Source organism: Halichoerus grypus, chromosome 8 (assembly GCF_964656455.1).
Source record: "Halichoerus grypus chromosome 8, mHalGry1.hap1.1, whole genome shotgun sequence".
Classification (NCBI taxonomy): Eukaryota; Metazoa; Chordata; class Mammalia; order Carnivora; family Phocidae; genus Halichoerus; species Halichoerus grypus.
Genome location: NC_135719.1, coordinates 49470296 through 49497140, shown reverse-complemented (window position 1 = coordinate 49497140; position 26845 = coordinate 49470296). Strand labels below are relative to the sequence as shown.

The window sequence follows — 26845 nt, the reverse complement described above, 5'->3', positions numbered from 1 at the left end:
GAGTTGTCCACCAAACATAACATGTAGCCCTTTGGGGATGGTAATATATAAACCATATGACATGATAATATGGCAATCATGACAATCTGACATCTCTATTAAATGGCTCTAACCTCACATGCCCAAACCCTTGATTCCACCTGCTCCCTCAAACCTGGTCCTCCCCCAGGGTTGTCCATGTTACCCATCTTCACAAATGGCCCCACCACCATCTAGGTTGCTCAGGCAGCTACCTAGGTGTCATTACAATTCCTCTCTTTCTTTCACCCCTCCCCTCTTGTTATCCGACCCATCATAACAAGTCCTGCCACTTCTGTCTCAGAAGGGGCATAGTTCTTCTCCATCTCTTCTGCCCTGATCCAACCCACCACCATCATTTGCTCGGATCACTGCAGCCTCCAAATGACCTCCTGTCTCCTTTCTCGCCCTCTTCCAATCCATTCCGCTCAATACAGCCAGGATGATTAATGTTTTAAGTATTTTTAAAATATAGGTAGGTGGGGGGGGAGGGGGAATTAGATGAGGGTGGTCCAAAAGCACCAACTTCCAGTTATAAAGTAAACAAGTTCTAGGGGTGTAACATACAACATGACGGCTCTAGTCAACACTGCTGTGTGACGTATAGGAAGTTGTATATGAAGGAGAGGAGATCCCAAGAGTTCTCATCACAAGGAGAGGAAAAAAAAAAAAAAAAAAAAAAAAAAAAATATATATATATATATATATAGTTGTAATTGTTTTTCATTTTTTTGTTTGTATTTTTTTTTTAATATCTCTATGAGATGATAGATGTGAACTCAATTTACTGTGACAACCTTTTCACAATGTACGGAAGCCACATCATTACGCTGCACAACTTAAGCTAGTAGAGTGCTGTGTGTCAGTTACATCACAGTAAACCCAGGAAACTAAAGAAACAGAAAAGAAATCACGAACCCTCTTACACTGTTGGTGGGAATGCAAGCTGATACAGCCAATCTGGAAAACAGTATGGAGGTTCCTCAAGACGTTAAAAATAGAGCTGCCGGGGGTGCCTGGGTGGCTCAGTCGTTGAGCGTCTGCCTTCGGCTCAGGTCATGATCCCAGGGTCCTGGGATCGAGTTCCACATCGGGCTCCCTGCTCAGCGGGAAGCCTGCTTCTCCCTCTCCCACTCCCCCTGCTTGTGTTCCCTCTCTCGCTGTGTCTCTCTGTCAAATAAATAAATAAAATCTTAAAAAAAAAACAAAAAAAACAGAGCTACCATATGACCCAGCAGTTGCACTACTAGGTATTTACCCAAAGACACAGATGTAGTGAAAAGAAGGGGCACATGCACCCCAGTGTTCATAGCAGCAATGTCCACAATAGCCAAACTGTAGAAGGAGCCGAGATGCCCTTCAACAGATGAATGGATAAAGAAAATGTGGTTCATATATACAATGGAATATTACTCAGCTACCCACCATTTGCATCGACATGGATGTAACTGGAGGGGATTATGCTAGGTGAAATAAGTCAAGCAGAGAAAGATAATTATCATATCGTTTCACTCATATGTGGAACATAAGGAGTAGCACGGAGGACCACAGAGGAAGGGAGGGAAAACTGAATGGGAAGAAATCAGAGAGGGAGACAAACCATGAGAGACTCTGGACTCCGGGAGACAAACTGAGGGTTACAGAAGGGAGGGGGTGATGGGGTAACCAGGGGTATCAGGCAGGGCACATGTGATGATGAGCACTGGGTATTATATGCAACTAATGAGTCATTGAACACTACATCAAAACTAATGATGTACTTACTATATGTTGGCTAACTGAACATCATAATAACAATAAAAAAAGAAAGATGGGGCGCCTGGGTGGCTCAGTCGTTAAGCGTCTGCCTTCGACTCAGGTCATGATCCCAGGGTCCTGGGATCGAGCCCCACATCGGGCTCCCTGCTCCGCGGGAAGCCTGCTTCTCCCTCTCCCACTCCCCCTGCTTGTGTTCCCTCTCTCGCTGTGTCTCTCTCTGTCAAATAAATGAATAAAATCTTTTTAAAAATAAATAAATAAATAAAAATTTAAAAAAGAAAGAAATCATGAGCCCAAACACAAGGTACCTACCATGTGCCAGAAATGAGCTTATTCCCGCTCAGAGACAAATAAACTAGCTATTTATCCCCCAAAAATAAATAGATAGATAGATAGATAGATAGATAGATAGATAGATAGATAGATAGATGATAGATGGATAAAATCAGAATATAGGGCGCCTGGGTGGCTCAGTTGGTTGGGCTACTGCCTTCAGCTCGGGTCATGATCCTGGAGTCCCTGGATCGAGTCCTGCATCGGGCTCCCTGCTCGGCGGGGAGTCTGCTTCTCCCTCTGACCCTCCCCCCTCTCATGTGCTCTCTCTCTCATTCTCTCTCTCTCAAATAAATAAATAAAATCTTTAAAAAAATAAAATACAATAAAATAAAATCAGAATATAGATCATGTTGTTCCTGTACTTTAAACCCTCCAGTGGCTTCCTAACTCACTTGTAATAAAATCTAAATTCCTCACCTCTCCTGAGTACAAGACTCTGAGGACCCGAGCCTTCAATCCCCTCCAGCTGCTTCCCACACCCTTCTCCTTCCTAGAGCAACTCTGGCTCCTTTTCAGGGTCTCAAACATGACAAGCTCAGGGCACTAATTCCCAGTCTGCTCTTGGCCCAGACCACGCTTTCGCCAGATCTTCAGAAGGCTGGCTCCCCGTCCTGGAGAGCTCACCTGAAATGCACCTCCTCAGGGAGCCCTGCGCAGTCCTTTCCCAGCAACCGTCACCTGCCATCCTTTGTTCGGTGTTTCCTCACAGGGTCCTGTGCCCTTTAGACTGGAAGCTCTTTAAGGGTGAGAAGCAAAGAGCCCGGGGTGCAGTGGGCCCTCAATGATTATTTTTTTATTGTGATACAATCCAGTGGCTGTTTTGTGAAGCAGGAAAGCTTGTGGCAGAGTTGGAGAGGCATGACTTAACATTTACGAAACAACCGGAAGCGAACCCCACTGGCATTCATTAGTGCAAAAGTGGGTTGCTCAGCCTCTGAGTGCAGGAGTCTGGAAGAATTAGCATCAGCTTCTTGGCTAAGAACAAAAGACAAGTCAAATGCCACTTTTTCAAGGTGAAAAGAGAGCCTGAGCTACTGAAAAAGAAGACAAAAATAAAGGTTCTAAAAGGCTCAAGCAAGAAGATTGGGACACCAAGTGACTGACATTTTTTCTTCTGTTCCCCCCACCCAGGGTTATGCCAACACTGCCTTTGGAAATTGTAGAAAGTTACAGAAAGACGTTGCCTAAGAGTCAGAAAACCGGAGAGTCCCAGTTCTCCCCCTTTTACTGGTTGTTGATCTTGTTGATCAGCTTGATTAGCTGATCTCGTTGATCAGTTCTTTGTGCCTGAGCTGCTCAGCTACAATCTGAGTCTGGGAGTGGGCTCTTGAGCACTCCTTCCAGGTCTCAAGACTTTAGGCTTCCAAGTGGCCCCTTTGCCACGGTCAAGCTACGCAGGGACAGAAATCACTGAAGGGGGGAGGCCAAATGTCAGGGGAAAGAGACTGGGATTGAAGACTCCTCTCACCCATGTCCTGGCACCAGCCGGGGTGTGGCAGGAGAAAGGGTCTGAGGATCGGCCTGTTGTCACCTATCCAGTGAGCTCCCCTCACAGATTCCAGTTTCCAACCCACTCCCTACTCCCTGAATCAGGATCTGGGGAAGAGAGGGGAGACTGGCTTGGCTTTTAGAGGTGGCAAAAATTTGTGAGGAACCCTGCCCCTTGGCTCCCAGGGCAGGATATGCCTGGCGGAAGGCAAGACAGTGGAAAGCACCAGAACCAAGAATGAGCAAGGCGCTGTACTGCCTGGGGCGTGGGGCTCCGGACCCAAGCAGAATATTATTTTAGACCAACAGGAAAAACAAAAGTAGTGGTTCCCACCAACTTCCCAGCCCCAAGAAACTGGAAATGACTAGTGATTCCTTTCTGTTCCTTTCAGAATGGCCCCCCAGGCCTGTGAGCACGTGCATCCCCTCCTGCCCCATTGAGCTGGCTCTGTCTGGAAGAGAGAATGAGGGCTCCGGGAGCTCTTGTTCCAGCACTCTCCATTCTCAGGACTTGCTTTCACCTCTGGAGAAAAACTGAAGGAAAAATGACCCTTCCTTCCCGCCCAGTCCCACTGGCCAAAATCTCCATCAAAGCCTAGCTTCTGCCCCTCATACTAGGAATCATACTCCGGTGGAAGTAGGGACATACATCACTGGCTACCACAGAGAGGGGGAGGGGCAAGCCCAGGAAAGGGGCCAAAGGTCCTGTTAGCAATCTGAAGTTTCCTAGGGAGGTGAGAAGGTAGGGAGGAAGGGCTGAGGAAGGCAACCTTCAGGTGACACCGAGGGGGGTGGGGGGGAATGCGGTGGGTAGAGCAGCCAGAGTTTGGAGCCCAGGGCCCTTGGCTCAGTGCCCAGTCTCTGATCTGCTGCATTGTTCAGCTATTTCCTTCCCTGGAAGTAGTAAGCGGGTGGAGGGAATCAGGATCGCATGGCTGGGAGTAAATGGAGCAGGGTGGAGCTTCCATTGGGGGAGGGGACCTCGAGTCCGTTCCCACGACCAGCTGCCCTTCCGGCAGCCGTGGGACTGCGTGGGAAAAGGTCTTGGAAGTGCTGGAGACAGTGTGTGTGTGTGTGTGTGTGTGTGTGTGTGTGTGTGTTTTCCATTTGTGTCTGACTGCCTTGCTTGGATTTAGTCACAGAACAAAGCCCTTTGAGAAACAGTCACCAGTCTATCTTCCCACTGGACTCTGCCCTGGGAGAGGCATAAGAACCTGCCCCATCTCCTAAGAGGAGGAGACACTGGAGGCCTTAGGACCAACTCCCTGGAGGACTCTTATAAACTTCTAGTGAATCTACATTGGCTGACTTCCCTGGATTTATGAGGATGCTTCTGGAAACTTCCGCAAAGCTCCCCACTTCCTGGCAGAGCTCTATTACTAGCTGGATGTTGGACAGCAGGTGGGCACCAGACATGGGCAGTGAAGTCAACCATTCCCACAGCATCTCCCTAAGAAGCCTAGAGTCCTGCAGAACCACAGATCTTAGAGCCGGGCAGCATGCCGAGAGATCACATGATGGTCCAGTACTCTGCCTTCAGGCAAGAAGCCTTAAAACCAAACTAGCAGCCCACAGGTCAAATGCATCCTGCAAACGCATGCCTTGTTTGGCCAGCACAGCACTTAAGAAATTTTTGAACCAATATTGAGAGATTTCACACAAAAAAATCCCAATCTCTACAGTCTCTTGAAGAAGCTATGGCCAACACTGATGCCATATTTCCCCAAGACAGCATTGAGTGCGTTGAGTAATGACTGTTCCTGTAGAAAGAGCTTGGGCTGTCATCCATTTTGCCACTGTCCCTACCACCCCCATTGTCCTCAACACTGAAGCTCATCACACTTGTATGATCATTACATCATTTTCTGGGTCCTTGTCTCTATCAAAAGTGGGGACATAAAAGAAACCATGAGGGCCACCCATTTCTAGAGAGAATATTTCTACCCAGCCAGGTATATCTGTGAGCAAATAAAGATGGGATTTGGTGTCCTCCCACCACCTTTTCTGTATCATCCCCTCCACTCTCCAGTGACATGATGCTTAATGCCATCCCCTGACAATACTGTCACAGGCTTTGTGCCAAAATTAACCCCCACTCCTTCCCTCACCCCCAAATCACAATTCTCCTTTTCTCAGTGAGCAAATTCCAGTCGGAAGCCATAAAAAAGTCATGTATTGGAGCAATCGCAGCCTATCCCCCAGCCCCTGGCTACTAATGACAGTGTGAAAAAGCTGAAACTCCTTACCCTCCGTGTTCTCTCATGAAGCAACCTCTGCGTGTGAATGCATGGAAGCACATTGGAAGATAGCTAACACCAAACTGAAAACCAAGGTCACCTCCGGGGAGGCGGGGAGGGGACCAGAAATGGAGGTGATGGTCCCAACCCTATCCATAAAGCTTGAATATTTTCCAAGGAGATTATAATCAGGTGTAACTTGCATAATTAAAATTCAGAGGCAGAGATGCCTGGTAACTGTTAGTCTCACCCCAACTTACCTTTCATGCTTATCTCCATGAAAGGGTCTACTCACAGTTCCCTATCCCCCAGTTTCTGTGCCCTTACCTTTTCTCTTCTTCCTACCCAGAATGCCTTTCTCCACCTCCTCTACCAAGCCAAATCCAGCCCATCCCTCAAGGCAGTAGTCTTTCAAAAATTTAGCCCATGAACACCCTAAACAAAACTTTAAATTATGTACCCTTCAATAAAGCAGATTTTTTAAAACTACGCATTCTCTTGAAATTAAAAAATTTTTTTCCAACTAGGTTTAAATACAGTTGACTCTTGAACAATGCGGGGGTTAGGGATGCCAACTGCTGCAGTCAAAAACCATGTATAACTTCGGACCCCCCCAAACTTAACTACTAATAGCCTACTGTTGATTGGGCGCCTTACCAATAACATAGTCTATTAACACATATTTCATATATTATATTCATTATATACTGTATTCGTACAATAAAGTGAGCTAGAGAAAAGAAAATGTTACTAAAAACCATAAGGAAGAGGAAATACATTTACAGTACTGTGTTGTATTTATAAAAGAAAAAATCCAGGGGCATCTGGCTGGCTCAGATGGTGGAGCATGCAACTCTTGATCTCGGGGTTGTGAGTTTGAGCCCCATGTTGGGTGTAGAGATTACTTTAAAATCTTGGGACACTTGGGTGGCTCAGTCACTTAAGCATCTGCCTTCAGCTCAGGTCATGATCTCGGGGTCCTGGGATTGAGCCCCATGGGCTCCATGCTCAGCAGGGAGTCTGCTTCTCCCTCTCCCTCTGCCCCTGCCCCTGCTCATAGTCTCTCTCTCAAATAAATAAATACATTTTTTAAATGAAATAAAATAAAAATAAAATCTTTTAAAAATCCATATTTAAGTGGACCCTCACAATTCAAACCCATGTTGTTTAAGGGTCAACTGCAGTTGCAAAGGATATGATTGCTGGTGTAATGGACATACTGACATTTTAAAATAAAACTGGAATCACAGTGATTTGATACTCATCATCAACCATTTGCAAAATACATAAGCAAGCTATTCTTTAATAGAGGAAAATTTACATCACTTGCTTTTTCTACTTGAAAGTATTTTCTTTCTACTTCTCCCACATAATGTTATCCTAATGTAATATATAGTTTAGGCTTAAAAATCTTTTATTGATCATCAAACAATAATTCTCTGCCATAAATATATATATATAATACATATGTATATTTATATATATATATAATTAAAATTGTATTCTTATTTTTTGTGGCCATAAGGCTCCAGAGTTTAAATTTTTCTTCTGGATTGATTTATCATTACAGCTATTATTTGTTCACTGTTTGTCAAAACAACATAAATATATTGCAAATGTTGATAGAGCATTATTAAATATAAGGAGTAAAAAAAATTTTTTTAAAAGATTTTATTTATTTATTTGACAGAGACAGAGACAGAGAGCACAAGCAGGGGGAGCAGCAGAGGGAGAGGGAGAAGTAGACTCCCCGCTGAGCAGGGAGCCCGATGTGGGGCTCGATCCCAGGACCCTGGGATCATGACCTGAGCCGAAGGCAGCCGCTTAACCAACTGAGTCACCAAGGCGCCCCAGGAGTAAAAATATTTTTTAAGTAAGCTCTATACCCAGCATGGGGCTTGAACTCACGACCAAGATCAAGATATCAAGAGTTGCATGCTTTACCAACTGAGCCAGCCAGGTGCCCCAGGAGTAAAATTTTATAAGAAATACAACTCATATTGAGATAGTTGTATACATGCTGGAATGAGACAGTGGTCAACATCAATTTTATCCCTACATCCTATTTTTATAGATGATAATGCTGAGAAATCTCATTCACATAAATAAGTACATGGGAATGGAAGAAGTTCAGGCAGAGTCACTCAATACCACCTAATCATCCAACCAGTAACAACTGAATTTGCTTCACCTCCTTCAGTAGTTGAAAGCAAAATATTGGGAAATCTTTTGATTTGCGAAACGATTTATTGCCCAGACATCCTGAGTCATTCACTTTCTCAATATTGAAATCACTATTTTAAATTGTTTCTTTGGAGCCCCAGAGATTTTTACACACCAAGGCAACACACCAAAATAAAAGTGAGGATGGGGAAAAGATAAGTCCTTTGTTTAATAGTATAGGTTAAATTAGGCCGTAGTAACAAGCAACCTCAAAATCTCAATTGCTTTAAACCAACAAAGAATCTTCCCCCCAACTCACGATACGTGTCCATCGCAGGTCAGCTGGGGGTTCTGATCCATGCCATCATCACTCGGGGATCCAGACTCCACCATCTGAAATGTCATCAGTCACCAGGCCAGAGAGAAGGTAAGAAGGAGAATCATACACTGGCTCTTAAACGCTTCCACCCAGAAGACACATTTTGGTTCATATTGGCCAAGCAAGTCACATGGCCACACCTGACCTTTTTTTTTTTAGAAGATTTATTTATTTATTTTGAGAAAGAGAGAGCATGAGCAGGAGGGGCAGAGGGAGAGGGAGAGAGAACTCAAACAGAACCCCCGCTCCATCCCACCACCCTGAGATCATGACCTGAGCTGAAACCAAGAGTCAGAGGCCCAACCAACTGCACCACCCAAGTGCCCCAACACCTGACTTCTAAAAGGTGGGAAAGTACCTGCAGGAGAACAGGGAACATGGGTGAGCAGCACTGATGCTGATGGTTAACACACTTTTCTTTTGTAAAATTCGAGGCAAGAAATTGTGGAAATGAAGCAAGATGAGACAAGGCGTTAGGAAGCGCAGACTAGTCCTTGTTGAAGATATTGGTCTGGAAATGGATTCCCTTCAACATAACCCTGCCACCTATCCTAGAGAAGCCGTTTTGCACCTCTAGGAGCACACATACCCAAGTGTGAAGACCACTGCGGCTTTGGTGAAGCCTTCCCTTTAGATCCAGGGCCCTCTCCGAGTTCCTGCTGTCATTATTCCTGCACCAGCCAATTGGAAGCTGGGGAGTTAGTTACACTTTTATACATGTGTTTCATGTTTTCCTAACAAGCTGTAGTTTCTTGAAGGATGGAAACCATAATTTTAAGTTTTTATATCCCCCACACTATCTAGCAAGGACAGTTAGAACTTATGAGTTCTGCTTGATGGCTGAATTGGTCATTTTCCTCCGTGGGCTTCAATCTCCTCATCTCTGCAGTCGGAATAACAAGGCTTGCCCTGAGGATCACAATTGAGATAACGGAAGTAAAAGCTCCTCCCATCCCACTCCCTTTCACTTAACAGCGATCAGCTTCTTCACACTCCAATTCTGAAAAGCTGTGTGTAATGATGAGCCATTGAAGGCTCTTGAAAGGTCTGTGGGCAGTGGGTTTAAGCGGATCAGCCCCAGGTATCAGCGAATGCTGGGTGGTTGCAGGACCTGCAAGGCGGGCGGTGGGGCGGGGACAGGGGTCCAAGTAGAAAGTTACTCTCCAGATGTGATGCAGGGAATGGCGAGCCACACTGCACCGTCAGGGACCGACCCCAGATGCCTTCCTGAACTCCAAAACCTGGATTCAGGGCTGAAATCGGCAACCCTGGCAAAGGGTAATTATAAACCTCACGATTCCGCCCGTCAAAACCAAACGTTCTGTGCACCCCGACCCTGCCCCCTGGTGGCCTCTCGAGGCATTGCCCATACAGCTTCCTGTCACAAGGAAGCCGAATTCTGATTCTCATAGGGGAGATCTGGGATTGACGTGGGTGAGGAGAAGATAGCCAAAATTGCTTCTGTAGAAAAAGAAAGGAACAAAGGAGGGAGAGGAGCGGGCCATACACATGGGTTGAGCGCAAGTGAGCACTTGAGGGGAGTTTTTGTCCCTGGACTTACTGCACTAAGTGAAAACTAGAATCTTTGAGTTGCAAACCAACAACACATGGGCATGGTTTAAGTCTGTGCAACAGTTTTTAAATTTTTGGGTTAGTTGCCAACATCCGAAATCAGGAATTTGCACATTAAAGTCTGAATGTCCGATTTCTCCTGAAAAATCAGATCATCAAGCCATGTGAGGTCACCATCCTGCTGAGCAGTAGCCAGCTGGGGCTGAAAAGCACTGTCCCTTTCATCAGGCCTAAGCTCTCCTGCCCCCCCGCCCCCACCCCATCACCCAGGCTGCCTCCCTCAGTGCCACCCCCTTACCCTGCAGGCTGGAAGTCTGCTACTCTTGACTAAGGTGGACATTTCATGATGGAGAACAGGATCAAAAAATACCAGGATGGGGCCAACCAGTCATCCAGTGCTTGACTTGCCTCCAGAATATCCCCACTAAGCATCATCTGGCTTATGCTTGAAGACCTCTGGGGACAAGAAAATCATTGCCTATTAAGGCAGCCCATTGCACCTTCAGATAGCTCCTACTGCTTTCACAGGGTAGGAACGGTCTGCTGAGATTGCATTCTCTTGAGGACACATGTCCAGAGAGAAGAGACTTTCCTGCAATATTGTCTCAAAAGTGAAGTAGCCACTTAGCAAACATGTGTTAGGCACCACCAGGTGCCCTAGACTACGCTGGTGAGTGATGATGGCATGACCTGTGCCCTAAAGAAACTTCCAGTGCAGAAACCAGTCAGATTTACACAGATACAATCAACTCCTGACAGTGCTAATTGATATAGTGACATTTGGGAATAGCGCACTGAAAAGGAGCTGTCCAAATCTGCACCATTCCCAGACATGAGAAATTAAACACATAAGCTCTGAAAATATCAATGGTGGCAAACTCCTATGGACATCTAGGAGTTTAATCTGTGAGCCAGAAGGGCGTACAGGCAACTGACTTGATCTTTTGTGAAACAGTGAGTCGGGACACCTGAGTTTTATGTCAGTTTTGCATGACTGAGTGAATTTGGGCACATCTCTTTGCCTCTTAGGGACAAGGCTTCTCCATCTGTGAACACAAAACAAGGGGCTGGATCAAATTTCTCAGGACCTAATATTTACTTTCCTATCCCCAATGCCAGCATAGCAACTGACTATCTACAATACAAACTATGTACAAATCCAGTAAGTGCTCCCTAAATGTATTTTTAAAAAAAAATTTTAAGTAAACTCTATTCCCAACATGGGGCTCAAACTCACGACCCCAAGATCAAGAGTCCCAAGCTCTGCGGACTGAGCCAGCCAGGCGCCCCAATGTTAACAATGTTCCCTAAATGTTTGTGATTGCCAGGCGACTCTGTCTCTGAGGGCATTAGCCAGAACACAGGCACCCAGAACAAATGGACCGGAAAGTAGCCCCAGGCAGAGTTCCTCCTGGGAGATCAAAAGAGAAAAAGATGTGTGTGAGGCTTGTGAACATTTTTGACCACAAGAGGGCGCCAGAGCCTCACTCCACCCACCTGGCCCCTGGGAAGAGGGGGGCCTCATCAGAGGCCACCTGCCTAGTGCTGTCTTGGGTGAGCAGAAACGTCACTTCAGGAACCACTGGGCCAAGACAAGACGCCTGAGATGTAAACACAAGTGGACATAGGACAAGGGGGCAATGGAGGATGTGGATGAGGGAGGACAGAGAAAGAGCCAAAGATTGAGAAAGGGACTTGCTGGGGTCCCAGAACATGCCTAGAGATACATCAGAAAATGAGACCTAGGGTGAGGTCACACTAAGTCCCCAGGTTACCTCTCAACTTCAGAGGGAAAAACCTCTCTCTTTGAGTATCTCAGAGCCCGCACAGTGGTCAGCAAATGTCTTCATTTGGATGCACAGTAAAGAAAGGGCTAGAAGCCAGATGCAGGTGGGTCCTGAATGCCTGAGTTTGACCATCAGCCCACAGGCTTTAGAGAACCATGAAAGAAAGTCCTTTGAAGCTGTGAAAGTGGTATTTGGGCAAGATTCATCTGTGACTGTGGACAGGAGAGATTTAAATATATACGTCCATAGGGGCGCTTGGCTGGCTTAATCGGAAGAGCATGTGACTCTTGATCTCGGGGTCGTGAGTTCGAGCCCTATGTAGGGTGTGTAGAAATAATTTAAATAAATAAATAAAAACCTTCATATATATATACACACACACATATACATATATACACATATATGTATATATACATACACGCACATCCATGAAGAGTATATTCAAAGAAATCTGGGGGAATTGATCTTTGGGGAAAATCCCCTTCATGGTGCTTCTCTCTCCATCTCTTTCCTGAGACCCAAGCCACTTTCCAGGAGGCACACTCTGTCAGTTCCAGGGATGAGAACTTGGGCCTGGAAAGAGAAACTGGCACAGTTGAGAAGCCTCTATTAGGAGAGGCCGCCTTTCCCAGGGGCTGAAGTCTATGCTGTCCTGCTCTGGGAGCTGAGGAGTTACCCTGGGATGGAAAATGGGGGCATCTCCCTCCATGCCCACATCCTAAACCACCCACATAGCTGTTCTTAGAAGCCAAGCACAGAACCACAAAACATGGCTCCAGAGTGGGGTCTAGACTCAGGGGAGGGGAGGCGGAGGAGAACAGGAGGGCGGCATCCAGGGGGAAAAGGGAAACTGCGCCATTTGGAATCACTGACTTCTTTCTTTATTTATAGAGGGAGGGAGGGACTTAAGCAGGCTCCAGCCCAGTGCAGAGCCTGACACGGGCTCGATCTCACAACCCTGAGATCATGACCTGAGCTGAATTCAAGAGTTAGATGCTTAACCAGCCCAGCCACCCAGGCGCCCTGGAACCGCCCACTTCTAAATCTTCCTCTCCTGGTTACTATGCACTGAAGTAGATCCACAGCCCAGATCTCCAGCCGCACCCTCAGTACAGAACTGTGCTTTATCCTCCACCTGAGCACCAAACACAGGCTACGTAGGGAATAAACATCCAACGAGAGTTTATGGCGAGGAAGGATGAGTGCAGAGAGAATGAATGGGTAAGAGGGTGTGGTCCCTCCCCTCAGTGACGAGAGCCAAATACAACGTTGGCACCTCTCCAGACTTGAACTTCCTGTCCACGAAATGGAGATGGTTATTCCCCAGACCACATCCCAGAGCAACTGCAAAAATCAGACAAGAGTGCTTCGTGACTGCAGGCTGTGGACATAGCCCCCGCCTTCTCTTCTAGCCCCTAAAATCTCCTGATTTTAAGGTATTGCAAGCCACAAACTGAAGTAATTCATCTTGAGTGATAAAAACTACTCATTCAGGCAGCACTGCGAAGATGCAGTTGCTTACAGACGCCAACAAGATGATCCAAGTCAGGTACGGGTAGTCGCTATAGGTACTTGTATAATCCTGCCCTAGCCAAACTAGGAAACAAGTCTACCTGCAGAGATTTCTGAGCTCTGATCACCCTTATCCAGGGGTTTTTCCCTCCCACATACTGTAATGGTCGGAGCCTTTGCTTTTTGTTTGTTTGGTTGGCCTCTTTCTTAACTAGGTAACTAGAAAGGTGTGGGTAACCGCTGGCTCTTCTTCCTGCCCAAGTGGGGCTTTTCCAGTTCCCATGAGGCTCTCCCAGAGTCTCCCAGGAGCCCTGGCCTTTGTGGGAGCCTGTGGCCCAGAATTACAGAGAACCACTTAACTCTGGACAGGGATGCCAGAAAACCAGGTCTTGAGCCTTTTGCTTTCCGTGGGACCCCCCACCCTTTTTTCTTTTTAGATTTGAGAGAGAGAGAGAGAGCGAAAGCAGGGGGAGGGACAGAGGGAGAGAAGCAGACTCCCCACTAGGCATGGAGCCCCGATGTGGGGCTTGATCCCAGGACCCCGAGATCAGGACCTGAGCCAAAATCAAGAGTAGGACGCTTAACCGACTGAGCCACTCAGGCGCCCCTCTGTGGGACCTTTCTAACTTCCATTTCCATAGCTGCAAAAAGTAGGTAATTTAATGCCTTTCTTGCTTATCTCACAGGGCTTTTCTGAGGATCACCAGAGATGGGGTATGAGAACATGTTTTGTAAACTGTAAGGGAGTAGGTGACTATATCACACTGTTAGTATGACTGCTGGTATTGTCAGAACTCTCAGATCCTCCAAGCTAGCTCTGGAGGCTTGCAGGTGTCCTCTGGGATTCCTGGGCCTCTGCCCTCTCCTTCCTCCACCACTCCTCCAGGTAGAACGTGGAGTTAAAGACCTTTTGAGAACCCTTGATCCACTGGGAAAATAACCAAGGAGTGCATAAATTAGAATCACTTCAATTTCATTACTTGTTAAGGATGAGAGAAAGATGAACAGATGTTCTTCTAAAGATAACTAGAGCCAAGTGTCACTGAGTACCCACTATGCTTTAGGCACATTCCTCTGTTATCATTAACCCTCCTAATACTGAGAGAAGGGCATAAATGCATAAAGAATACACACACATTCAGAGGGGAAAAGATAGGTTTTCATGGAATGATACAGCCATTCTTTGAGATTCATCTTACTAAATTGTGTTGCATTTTCTCTACCACAAGCAGAAATGGAAATACACTATCTTGGTTCTTGCATAAGCAGGAAGCCAGAGGGGTCCTACAGGCCCAACAACCTTACCCCTTAGGTTAAAAGAGAGACAGCCCAGGGCTGGGCTGAAGGCAGATAGGTCTCTGTGTCCCTTAATCCAGGAGCAGCACCCGGTATCCTAGAAAGAGATCAGGCCATACCGAGACCAAGATACCCGGGCAGGAAGCAGAGTGTGGCACGACGGGAAACCTGAGCTCTAGTCCTGGCTTCTGGAACTGCCCGGATAGACTTCCAGGCCCATGGCCATCCTGGGGCTGCTGCTAAAGGGCGTGTATGTGCATGTGTGTGTGTGTGTGTGTGTGTGTGTGCGCGTATGCACGTGTCTGGAATGGCCACGTGGGGTGGTGGAAGGAGCTGGGCTGGGAGTCAGGAGACATGAGTGAAGCGTGCCTTAGCCGTTGTTTTTATAACCTTAGAGCAAACCACTTCATCTTCTGTGCTTCAGTTTCCTCATCTGTAAAATGGGAGACTGGACTAAATACTCTCCATGCTAACATTCAGATTCTGATGGTCAAGGGCCCCTCAGAAAACCAGGCAAAGTGGTTGGCTCTAAGGTTATGAAGACCATGGCCAAGGGGCACCTGACGTCACTCACTGACCGCCCTCCCAATACCAGCAGGGGCTCCTACCCACCCAACCCACTCAGAAGCCAGAGAACGAGGGAGCCTGTGGATACTGTCTGCACTGAGCAGAGAGTGTGGGTGGGCTGGGTGATGGTCAAGGAGACCCAGGGGAAACGCCTCAGGAGCTCAGGCCCCTTTCCTGTCAGCTCTGGAATACTGCCAGGACAGTGATCTGCCCAGCCTCTCCCCCCTCACAAGGATGGGCCCTCAGCTCCTACATCCCCTCCTCCGTTCCTGAGGGAAACCATCAGGGAACAGGGCCTGCCATGCTGGAGGTGGCCCATGATTGGGGGTGGGGTTAGGCTTTGCATGGAGGGAAAGGTAGGTGGGGGAGGGGGGTAGGCTGTAGCTGGGTGGAGAAGTTTTTGCTTCTTCCTCCCGACACTTTGTAGCAGTCTTTCTTCCTCCGTGTTTACTTTTTTTTTTTTTAAGATTTTATTTATTTATTTGAGAGAGAGAGAATGAGAGAGAGCACATGAGAGGGCTTAGGGTCAGAGGGAGAAGCAGACTCCCTGCCGAGCAGGGACTCCAGGATCATGACCTGAGCCGAAGGCAGTCGCTTAACCAACTTTACTTTTCCCTTCCAGGGTCCCCTTCTGGTACTTTCCCTAGTCCTACTCTGAGGGGCTTTGCCCTATTTCTCAGGGATATTGGCATTCTGACAGAGAGCTCCTCAAGATCAAAAAAAGCTTTCTTCAGACCTCAGAAAATGGAGCTGGGCAGGGCACATGCATGACAGGCAGGGCAGGCTGGAAAGGGCAAGGGGTCGGTGAGTGCCTTTCTCTCCTGAGACTGCCGGGACCCCGTGGAGCCTGAGCCTTTACCCTGTGCTCATTCTCAAGGAAGCTCAATGTCAGGCCACACAGCCTGGGAAGTTCCAGAGGTGGGCCAAGGAACCTGCTCTCTTGCAAAGGCTCCAAATTAAGTCACATCCCTAAAAGGGCTGTTCAGGCAGCAATGCCCAAGAATGGCCGTTCAGGCCAGGCCCAGGGGGTAGCCAGGGCTCCCCAGTGCCTCCGGACAAGCATCCACTTACACAGGCCTCACTCGTGTGTGGAGGCGAGCAGGAGGTGTGCGCGCTCGTGAAGATGGCCTCCTTTGCCACAGAGATGATCTCGGTGCTGCTGGGCAGGGGCTCCCCCGCCAAGCTAAAAGAACCCTGGTTGTTCCCAGATGCCTAAAATCCTTTCGGAAAGGAAAGAAGCCTTTCACCTGTAATCAGATCAGGATTAAACCCCTCCGGAAAGGAATACGGTGCTTTTTGGAAGAAGCCCAGGATGGGTGGCAGGACCTGGCGGCTTCTGACCCGTCATACTGTCCTTGCCAGGAAGCCTTTTAACTTCACAGCTTCACAGTTCAGTCCAGACATGACTTTCTGCAAAGGGCTCTCACCCTCAGGAAAGGCCCCAGTCCAGCTGGAGAGCCCCTCTGGGATGGCCTCAGAGCCCCCTCTCCTTCCTGGCTCCTCCTCTCAGACCCAGGCCTGGGCCCTGCTCAGTAAGGCGTGAAGGGGGCCCCCCAGGGAAGCCAGAGGAGCAGGGGCCTTTAAATTATGGAGCAGCTTTCCTAGCCCCTCTCGGAAAGGCCCAGCGCCCCAGCTAAATAATTCACCACCTCAGGAAGACCCAGTGGTTCCTGACACAGCTGAAGTAGGTCAGGCATCAGCTTGGCCCTGGGGGGTGGGGGGGGCTCAGAGCAGCTCCCCACCAGCACTAGGAGAGGCCTCAGGCTGGGAAGCAAGGCCTCGCTGGTCCAGATACTGCAGGGAGGCGAGGGGTATAGGCAGGAAAGCATCAACCCCCTCCTCAGGCTGCCGTGCCTGTGTGAACACAGCCACCCATTCCCCTCCTCCCACCCAGACCTCCCTCTGGGGTCCCTGCCACCCCGCCAGGCTCCTCCTCCCTCACAACACCTGGGGGCGTGTTCTCCCTTCATGGGCATGGGGATGCGTGTGTCACCCCCTAGCCTTTAACAGCTGACGCACTCATCAGAACACCTCAGACCCAAATCCCCCGATGCAGGGCTGGGATTCAGAAAAGGTGAGGGAGGGGGGAAGAGAGGGAGACCAGGGCCAGCCACAGCTGCTCCCGTTTTGCTCAGAGCAAGACTGGAATGAAACCCTGCAGCTGGGGGCCTCTGGGGCGGCTTCTGTCCTCCCTTTCTAGGCACAGCTTCGAGCCAAGCTGTGAAAGGTATGGGGGGGGGCGCGGCGTAGACGGAAAAGACAAACAGCAAAGCCATGAACACAGTGCTCCAGCCCTCCAGGAGCTGGAAAGGACTCCAAACCACCACTTCACCGATGAAGAAACTGAGGCGCCAAATCACAAAACCGGGGCCAGCTGCAGGCGTCCTGACAGGGTTCAGGGCAGTCCAGGGTCATGGCTCCACACGGCCTCCCTGACCTTCATACCCATGTACTCTGGCTTCCGGCAAAACCTCCTCTCAAGGAATCAGCCACCACAGGGAGCTCACGGGAAGCCAAGAGGGGGCAGGAGCATCGCCCTTTCTGGGCCAGACTCCTGGGTTCTCCTTCCCTCCAGCACAGCCTCGTAAGACATACACCAAAGACACTTCCCAGAAGAGCCCGCCCTCCCAAACCACAGTCCTTTTCTGCTAGAGGGCCTGAAAAGGCCACAGGCCAGGAAGGGTCAAGCCAACTAGGGCACAGCACCCAGAGAAAACAAAGGTCCCATCTGGGTGCTTCCTCTGGGTGCACGGAATCTCCATCCATATGCTCAGACCTCGGATGAGGACGAAGTGAATGAATCAAAACCAGGGTGGGCTGGCAGATATGCCCCCGCCGTGGGGTCCTGGGCAAGTCCCTTTTTCTCTAGGACTTACGTCAGACAACAAGGGAAGGAAGGAGAGGCTATGCGAGCCCCAGGGCCCGGGCCCACTTCACCTTTTTCCCCCCAGCTCGCAACGTCTACCCTTTAGCTGTGCCCTCCCGGCGGCCATCTGTGTCCCGTGGAAGCAAAGGTCAGAGAGCAGTTACTTTGGATGACTTTTTATTTTGCATTTCATATCTTATCCAGCTTCACATTCTCACAGGCTCAGCAATTACAACAGCCACCTCGTCTCCCAAGTCTGAAAACGTCAAGACAGCCACAGCTGCGGCCAAAGGCAAAGCACGGATGTGCTCACAAAACAACAAAAAAATTGCACAATTTTTTTTTCCCTTCATTTTTCTGAAACAAATGCCTGACACAAAGGCTTATTGCTGGAGAATGGAAACCCTTTTCTTCTTCATGCCTCAAACTAAACATTAAACTTATCTGACAAGGCGAACAAGGTCTCTTTAATAATTAATTGCACACACACACGAAAAATCCTTTATGATGCATAAATATTTTGTTACACAGGGTACAAAAATACTTTCACTTTTTGGTTGGTTTCGAAGTTCGGAAAGAATGAGGAGCATGGGCAGGGGTGGGGTGCACTGTGGAGAGGTAAGCAAACTGGGCAGAGAAAGGATTTTCTTAGCAGTTGTTGGCCCCGCTAGGAGGAGGAAGCGGAGGGCCTGGATTTGAAATGAAAAAGAAAACACTACCTCTGTCAGGTGGTCGTTGCTGTTTGGCCTGGAAGCGTGTGGGGGTGGTGGGGGGCCCCGGGTGAGGGGCGGAGCGAGCTGCGGGGCTCGGTCCTCACTGAAGCAGGGGGCTGTAGGGGAGGGTGTGGAGAGAGGGACCGGGAATGATGAACCATTGGTGGCCAGGACCTGTTGCTATGGTGACACAATGTGAGAACAAACTGTACACTCACATATACACAAGTTGAAGTGTCTTAATTCATGCCAGAAAACATGCAAAATTAAATGCCTCATTTCTCTGAGGTGGAGCTATGGAAGCAAGTCTGGACCAGAGGTCAGGCCTTGCTCAGTCCCAGTGAGACCTCGGGGCTGGGTCTGGGTATCCCAGCAAGAAGCCACCCCCCCCCCCCCCAGTCCTCCCGGGAGGCCTTGGCGAGGGGGCTTTGGGGAAGGACAGGGCTGAGGGAGAGGAGAAAGGAAACAGGAAGCAGTCCACTGAGTCAGGCTTAAAATTCACAGTCTTTGGAAGGAAGCAGCAGCTCTCCACAGGCCGCCTGGGGGCAGTGGAAGCTCAGAGCGGCTTCCTCCCCAGCGGGGCAGGGGCTTCAAGCTGCGGTGACAAGACCTGGAGGGAGGGGAGAGAGGTGGCCGTGAGCAGAGGGGTGGCACTGGAGCTGAACCCAGGCCTGGCCCTTGTGACAGGCTGCAAGATGGCTGGCAGGGGGTGCCGGTGGGAGGAGAAGGGGAGAACCCAGCCAGAGTGCCTAGTGCGCAAGCTCAGGTGGAAGCCTAGCACCAGTGAGCTGCCGGGCTCAGGCAGAGGGAGGAACCGTGGCCCCCGCAGGAAGCCAGGCTCTCGCACACTTTTCCTCCTGGGCCTCTGGGCCAGCACTTACTGAAGAACTAACAGAACTGACGATATTTCCATCCTTGCTGGGTGGTATCAGAAGAAGGGTACCAGCGCACCTGCAAGAGAAGCCAACGTCAGGAGCTAGCTGTGCAGTCCCTTCTCTTGGCCGGGGAGCCGTCAGCGTCCCTGCTGGAGTCCTGCTTCTGTCACTGACTGGTAAGACGCCGGGCCAGTTACTCACCTCTAGGCATCGGTTTCTTCATCCTGAAAATGGGAGAGCACCACCTGACCCGCCTCCTCCACAGGGTCGAGGTTCAAGTGAGAGAAGCCTTACGGAGGGGTTCGATACTCCACTCAGCCCGATGGTAACGTGCCGGCTTGTACCAGGTGGAGTCTCGGCAGTGGGGGCACTGGGCCAGCGATCCGCCCCTCCCCCTGAACTGGGAGAGTGCAGAATGCCTGATGTTGGGAGAATGAACCTAGTAGAGTTTTGCTTGGCTTCTTTCTGTCTCAGGGCCCTCATCCACGTATAGGACAGAGATGACTAGGCTGCTCCTCATGGGTGTCCGTAAGGATTAGGGGAGACACAACGTACAGACATCTTAGGAACAAAGCTGCCGTGGTCTCCAAGGGGTACGACTCCCAGACGTTGGTGCTGTCCTTGTAGGATTCTCCAAGGAAGCCAGGGCTGAGACCCAGTGGATGCCTACATCCCTTTCCACCCTGCTGCTCCCCCCATTATCAGCCTCCCAAGTCTTAGAGATTTGTAACCCGCCAGCTGAGCCCTCCAGTGGGGGCCCGGCAGCTACTTCAACCCCCAGGCCCTACGGACCAGTAACCCCAGAGCAGGATTCCCAGAGACGGGTCAGGAAGTGACCTGCCCTCCCTTTCTAGGTACAGCCTCCCCATGGGCCCGTCGTCTGGGTGGTGAGCTATGCTGGGTGCCACGCCAAGACCACAGGGAGGCCACCTGCCCCAGTTACAGACAGCATGCCTGCCCCGCGGCTGCCTCGGAGTGGTGGTGGAACATGGCACCACAGACAAGTCAGGGGCAACGGGCAGAGTGCCCAGAGAGGGGGGCCCGGGGTCCCCTCAGGAAAAGGAAGGGACGGCATGCAAGAGCCAGCGTAGAAAACAAGTACCAGCTGGCCACACAGACCACCCCCTCGACACTGCAGCAGTGGACTCAGTTTCCCACTTGGCTGCCTGGAATCCCCACCTCTAAGCAAGAAGATAGCGAGCAATGCCAGGTCATCTGGGGGCTGGTGGGAGCTTCCTGAAAACTGCCATGTCTCCTTCAAATTACAGGTGTTTCATACACCCCAGGACTCTGGCCACCACACGCTCAGCAGCAAGTCAGAGGCTGGTCACCCTAAAATGCAGGACACTTGGCATATAGCAGGAGCAGGTCCTAGGCCACCTGACCAATACCAGAATCTTCCCTGGGCTCCGAGGATGTGGCACTGCTCTCACCAGGACACGGCTGACCCCGGGCCGCTCGAACCACCCTCAGTAAGTGCCATACTGCACAGAAAAGGGTCAAGTGCCTCTTCTGGCCTCTGAGCTGTCCAGCCCCAGAGGCCACTATCTTCTCTCCTGCCTCCACAACATCTGGAAGCAGTTCCCTCCCCTCTCGGCTGACAGTCGAGGGGGAGGACGCCTCTCCTCCCCTTGGCTGAGCTGTGGGATGCGCTCTCAGCTGGAAGGGTGGCTGGACATGGAGCTCATCCCACAAGAGAGGGACACGGAGGAAACCAGCACAGTGGCTACCAGCCAAACCTGTGACCCAGTCCAGCTCGGGAAACCCCCCCGTTAGGCAAGGACATCCGGCCAGGCTGGGCGTCTCGCAGGGCTGGACAAGGGGCGAATGTCGGTTAGCATGGGAAGGACTCGGAGGCCTCTGACTCTCTCTCTCTTTCGCTCTCTCTCTCTCGACGGGGGAAGCTGAGGCTTCCCGCAGCTGCATAAGGGGCTCCATCGGCAAGCCTGCTTCATGGGGTCCCCCACTCTCCCCACTAGGTGCCGCGACTCGGCCTCCAAAGCAGCAGTCTCCCCCCAGCCTGAGATGAGCCACCACCTCCTTGGGGAGGAAGTAGAAGAAAGCCCCCATTTCTGAGCTTGGGACCGATGTGCCATCCAGGTGGACAGAACATACTTGAGGGGCTGCCTTTCACTTCCTCAGACACCTGGGATAGGCTGGCAGTCAGGGCTCTAGAGAAGCACTGTCCCTTCCTGCTCCCGCTCAGAACAAGAGCCCTGTAAGGCGTAGCAATCAGGGCCAGCACGTCAGGCAGTGAGTGCTCGGCCCGCTCCCAGGGCCTCCAGTTGTTCACAGGAATTCTGCAGGTCCTGAGAAGCCACCTCACAGGGACAGGCCCGTGGGCATCTAGAATGACCCAGTTCCAGGAGGGGCATCAAACAAAGGGGGGACATGAATATTCAGTCGTCTCTCAGAGTTTGGGATGGACTGAGAAGATAGGTGGACAGAGGAATCAATCCACATGAGAAGAAACAGGAACAGCCAAGAAGTATGGGCGCCTCACTCATCAGAAAGTCAATTAAAGGAACACTTGGGTTGGCATGTCTACACTTTGACCTTGTCATAGTTGTAGGGGTTTACGATAAGGAAAACCAGCAGGATAGGCGCAAAGGGTGGACAAGGGCGTCCACTGCCGCACGGCCCTATCAGCACAGAAAACTGCGTGAACAACCTAATGTACCATCGATAGGGAGCTGGACACTCTTACACAACAGTGGGTTTGCCAGGCAGCCGGAAGGTAGATCTACATTTACTGACGGGAAACAAGGGCCTAATACTTAAGTTTTAAAAAGATTGAAAAAAGATCCACATCTATGGATCTTACACACATGCACCCAACCACCTACCAAGCCTAAGGACTCAAAGTAGCCATTTTCGGGGGAGCAGGATAATAAGCAAAGGGAAAAGAGAACCTTATCATGCCCATTATACAGATCAGAAGATAGAGGCAAGGGAGTTCATGTAACATTAAAGTCACCAGTAAGCGGTGAGCCAGCATAAGAGCCACGGTCAGAGACCCCCACATCCTCAGGTAGACGTAGAAAATGAAGCGCAGTCTGGGAGGACCCTGGGATGCAAGGGGACACAGAGAACCCCTGCTTTTAGGCATGTGCCAGACCTCAGTGTGCCCCCGCCACCCATACCTCTTGGATGCCTCACCCTCTTAAAGAAGATTCTACGAAGAGAACCAGGAGGTCGAACAAGATGGCCTTATGCCAAGACAGAGTGGGACTGAGCCATCCCCAAGCCCCTTCCTGCAGGTCTGGGCCCTGTGGCCACACACGGATGCCTCAGCCGAGGCTGGGCTAGTGGCAGAGGGCACGCAGTTGGGGTGTGCATGCTGGCATAGAGCAAGGAAGGACTGCTTTTCATCCCCCTTTGCTACTACCTTCTCTCCAAGTCACCTCCCTGCCTACAAGCACAGAAAGTCAGTTCTGTTGTTCCTCTGGGGTCAGAATAATGCCCTCAGGATCAACAGCGTCCACTTTCCTCATTGAGGATTTTCAGCCTCCGCTTCTCAGCAACACTGTCAGGGGACAAGGAGGGAGCTCTTGGAAGGTGAAAACGCTGGAAAACGTACTCTCCTGCTTACGAGTGCATCTGGTCCAGACAGGGTGGTTTACTGCTGTGGAGACGGACGTCCAGAGAAGTCGAGTAGCAGGGACAGAACTAGTTACTACCTGGTCCAATCTCTTGTTGTTAGCCTTCCTCCTGAAAAAATGCCATTATCCTTTGAAGTGGCCTTTATTCCCTTCCCAGGGAGGCCAGAGACAGGAAGTGAGACCCAATCAGGCTGCTCCAGCCCTCAGGGAGGCCCCAGGGGGCACTAGACAATAATGATAATAAACAGTAACTATGATAACCGGCACTTCTCTAGCTCTCCCTCTATACTAACATGCGGAAAAACAAACACTGATAAAGTAGGTAGGATTATCACCATTCCAAAGAAATGGAGACACAGAGAGGTTAAGTAACTTGCCCAAGGTCACACAGGTGTTGAAAGAGCCAGGATTTGGACTGAGGCAGCCGGACTGGAGTTGGGACAGCCCCTGGGCACGGATAGGGCGGGAAGAAGCTGGAAAGGAAGGCAACCGGAGGGCAGAGAGCCCTGCAGTATGGAGTTTAAGGACAGGTCGTCACGTGCCCCTCCCAGCCAGCTGGGGAGCCACCCAAAGAAAGGGCAGACGCGCCTCTCCTTACGAACCTGACGTACCGTCTCTGGCTCCCAACCTCTGCCCACCATTGTCATGGCCAAGCATCTCAGAGCAGATGGGGTAGGACCACTCCACCTGATCGGGTCTTGCCCTCTCATTTCACAGATGAGGACACACACGGACGCCTTGAGGTGAAGTCACTTGAGAAAGACCAGGTAGCTAAATGGTGGCAAAGCTGGGATTGGAGGCAAGGAGACCAGCAAGGCCTCGCAGGGCTGCTGCAGTGAAAGTCCCTGCTTGGCCAGGAGCTCTCCTGCCAGCCTTCCACACGCTGCCAGGTCACAGAGGACAAGCACTGTCTTCCAGGCTCACCGCAGAACCTGGTCTGTGGTAAATACCCCAACATTTCCCTTTAGTGAAGGATCTTTACCACCTTCCTATCCCCTGGTCAATTTTCCAAGCGCCAAGTCTAACCACACTCTGCCCTCAGTACGATCTAACGTGGCCGTGGCCAAGGAGAACTCCCCCGCTGAAGGAAACCGCCTGCGAGGGTAGTAGCGGGGGGCAGTCTGTGCCTTCCACCTTGGGACTGGGTGGACCCAGAAGTCACTAAGCCCTTCAGAGGCTCGGAGACAGACATGCACTCAGCCCTCCCTCGGGCAGCGCACCCAACCTCTCCCACCTCAGCTTCTGGTTCCTGTGAACTCTCCCCTTCCTGGCTTCGCACGTCCTGTTCCTCCTCCTGCCCCACTGTCCTGGCCGGGCCCCCTCCGTCCACAGCAGGGCGGGCCTGGCCCCGTCGCCCTTCCCCAGCCTCAGCTCTTGCTCGGTCTACTGATCCCAGGCCAGAGCGGGCTTGCCGTCGCGCCTCAGCCTCCCTGTGCTGCTGGTGGCTCCCAGTCCGGACGCCCTGCTGCGTGTCCTGTCACGGCCTCAGGGAGGCCTGAACGGACCACGGCTCGCCGGCCCCTCGGGCACCTGCCACGGCACTCGGCAAGCACAAAGCCCCGCAGAGCCTGGGGCCCTCCCCAGCCGTCCCCCCGAGAAGGGATCGTTCCCTCCTTCCCGCCCCGGCGCAGGCTCACCGCGGAGCGTCCGGGCTTCGCGAGAACCAGCGCACACACGGAGCCCCCAGGACGCGCCCGCTGCGTGCCAACACTTCACGTGCTGTTAATGCCTAATTCCCACAACAACCCTGAGGCACAGAGTACGGTTCTCATCCTTCCAGGCAGTAAAAAAGGCAAGACACAGAAACCTTTAAGAGCCTTCTGAGGTTTATAAAGACTGGAGAGGCAGAGGCAGGGGGCCCGGCTCCAGAGGCCACACTCCGGTTGGGACCGCAATCGGGGCTCTGTCGGCACGGGCAGAACGCAGCGTGGTGCCCGCCCGCAGGTGTTCAGGGGCTGGTGGGACCACACTGGGTCTCTCTCAGCACTCACACTCGGCCGCCGCCGATCCTCCACGTGGCTAATCCTCTCCCTCCCTCTGTCTGAGCCCAAACCCTCAAGATAAGGTCATGGAAGACAGCAGTCCTGCTGCAGCTCTGGAGGCATGAGTGGCCCACTGGCCACCCAGGAACAAAGGCTGGCCAACTTAGAGCCTCCTTCGTCCCCTACCCACCTCTCCCCCAGAGGGGCTTACCTGAGCGTGGAGGGCAGCGGCGGCAGCTGGGTAGGTGAATGCAGCAGGTGAGATGGCTGGGGTCAGCTCTGTGGTGTACAGAGGGTAGGGGGCCCAGGCCTCTGGGGACGCGGGGATCAGAGCAGCCCCCATAAGGTCATCTGCAACGGGAGACAACAGTCCCCACTGTCAGAGCACGGGTCTCCCCTTCCACTACCCCATTCCAAACAGAGAAGGGGACCTATCACAATGGTTGAAGCGTAAGCTCCCTGCTGAGGCCAGACTTCCCTCAAGGACCCCAAGACCAGGGAAACAAGCCCTGTTAACTTGACCTGGCATGGTGAGCATTCTCTCTGCTTCAAGAAGCCCTCGGATGGGCCCCTGCCCGTCTCAACCAAGAGAACTCAGAGAAGGCTTCAGGGGAGCTGGGTGATACGGACAGCTCAGGAGCTCAGTCCGTCTGCAGTCCAGCAAAGGCTGCAGGGCTGGAAGGAACCCTAGAGAGAGGTGGCTGTGGACAGAAGAAGCCTCCTGGCAAGGACTGATTCCCTCAATGACAATCTTGATGTCTTCCCTCCGTATGCAACTCTGCCCAGGTCCCCAGCTTGGGCCAAGTAAAAGGACAGCAGACAACAGACGACAGCTCTGAGCAGCACTCACAGGGGTCCCGTGCGATGAAGTGTGCTCCTAGGGCAGGGTGAGCGTTGGTGGGATTCGGTGTAGCCATTAGCTTGTTCTTGGCCATCTTGGTGTTGGCTTTGGCAAACTCTAGCCTCAGGGTCTGCGGGTTCTCAGGATCAAAGCGAATACCCTACAAGAAAAGGGAAGGAAAGGAAGGAAAAGACTTTGTAGGACCCAGACTGTCCACTGCAATGGGTACAGAGGGCCCCAGAAAAGAGCTCGCCTAGGGGGCACCTGCGTGGCACGGTCAGTTGAGCGAATGACTCTTGATTTCGGCTCAGGTTGTGATCTCAGCGTCCTGGGACCAAGCCCTGAGTTGGGCTCCCTGCTCTGCGGGGAATCTGCTTGTCTCCTCTCCCTCTGGCCCTCCCCCTGCTTGTGCTCGCTCTCAAATAAATAAATCTGAAAAAAACAAAAACAAAAAAATGACCTTGCCTAAAAGCCTCACCCATGCAGGGGACAAGACAGAGGACGGACTGCTTGGACCTTGTGAGTAGTGGCATTTGACCCAGACAGCAGAGCCAGGGACCTGGCCTCGGAATGGCTGGGAAATCAGGCACATCTGCAGGCCCTTTCTTGGGGGGGCATGGAGGGGGGCAAGGTTTGCAGGAGGCAGGACAGGAATACTCGTTGCCTCGAGGTCTGTGGGTCGGGGAAAACCTTGTCTACTCACGTTCAGCGCATTCTTGGCCGCTTCTGCTCCTGCTCGGCTGTCAAAGATCACAAAACCAACAGGCTGGAAGGGAAAGGAGAGAACACCCTTGCATGTCTCCCAACATTCCACCTTCCCCTCAAAAATAAAACAAAAAACAGCTTCTTGCCT

The 26845-nt window shown here is 51.1% G+C and overlaps 1 protein-coding gene across 1 annotated transcript in view; it reads right to left on the bottom strand.

The window, feature by feature from the left end:
* Positions 1-26845, bottom strand: part of OAZ2 (ornithine decarboxylase antizyme 2) — a 67468-nt gene that overhangs the window by 22858 nt on the left and 17765 nt on the right. Inside the window, 4 exon segments of the mRNA XM_036087194.2 lie at positions 8320-8393; positions 25363-25502; positions 26002-26152; positions 26696-26758. Of these exon segments, the coding sequence (XP_035943087.1) occupies positions 8320-8393; positions 25363-25502; positions 26002-26152; positions 26696-26758 (428 nt within the window).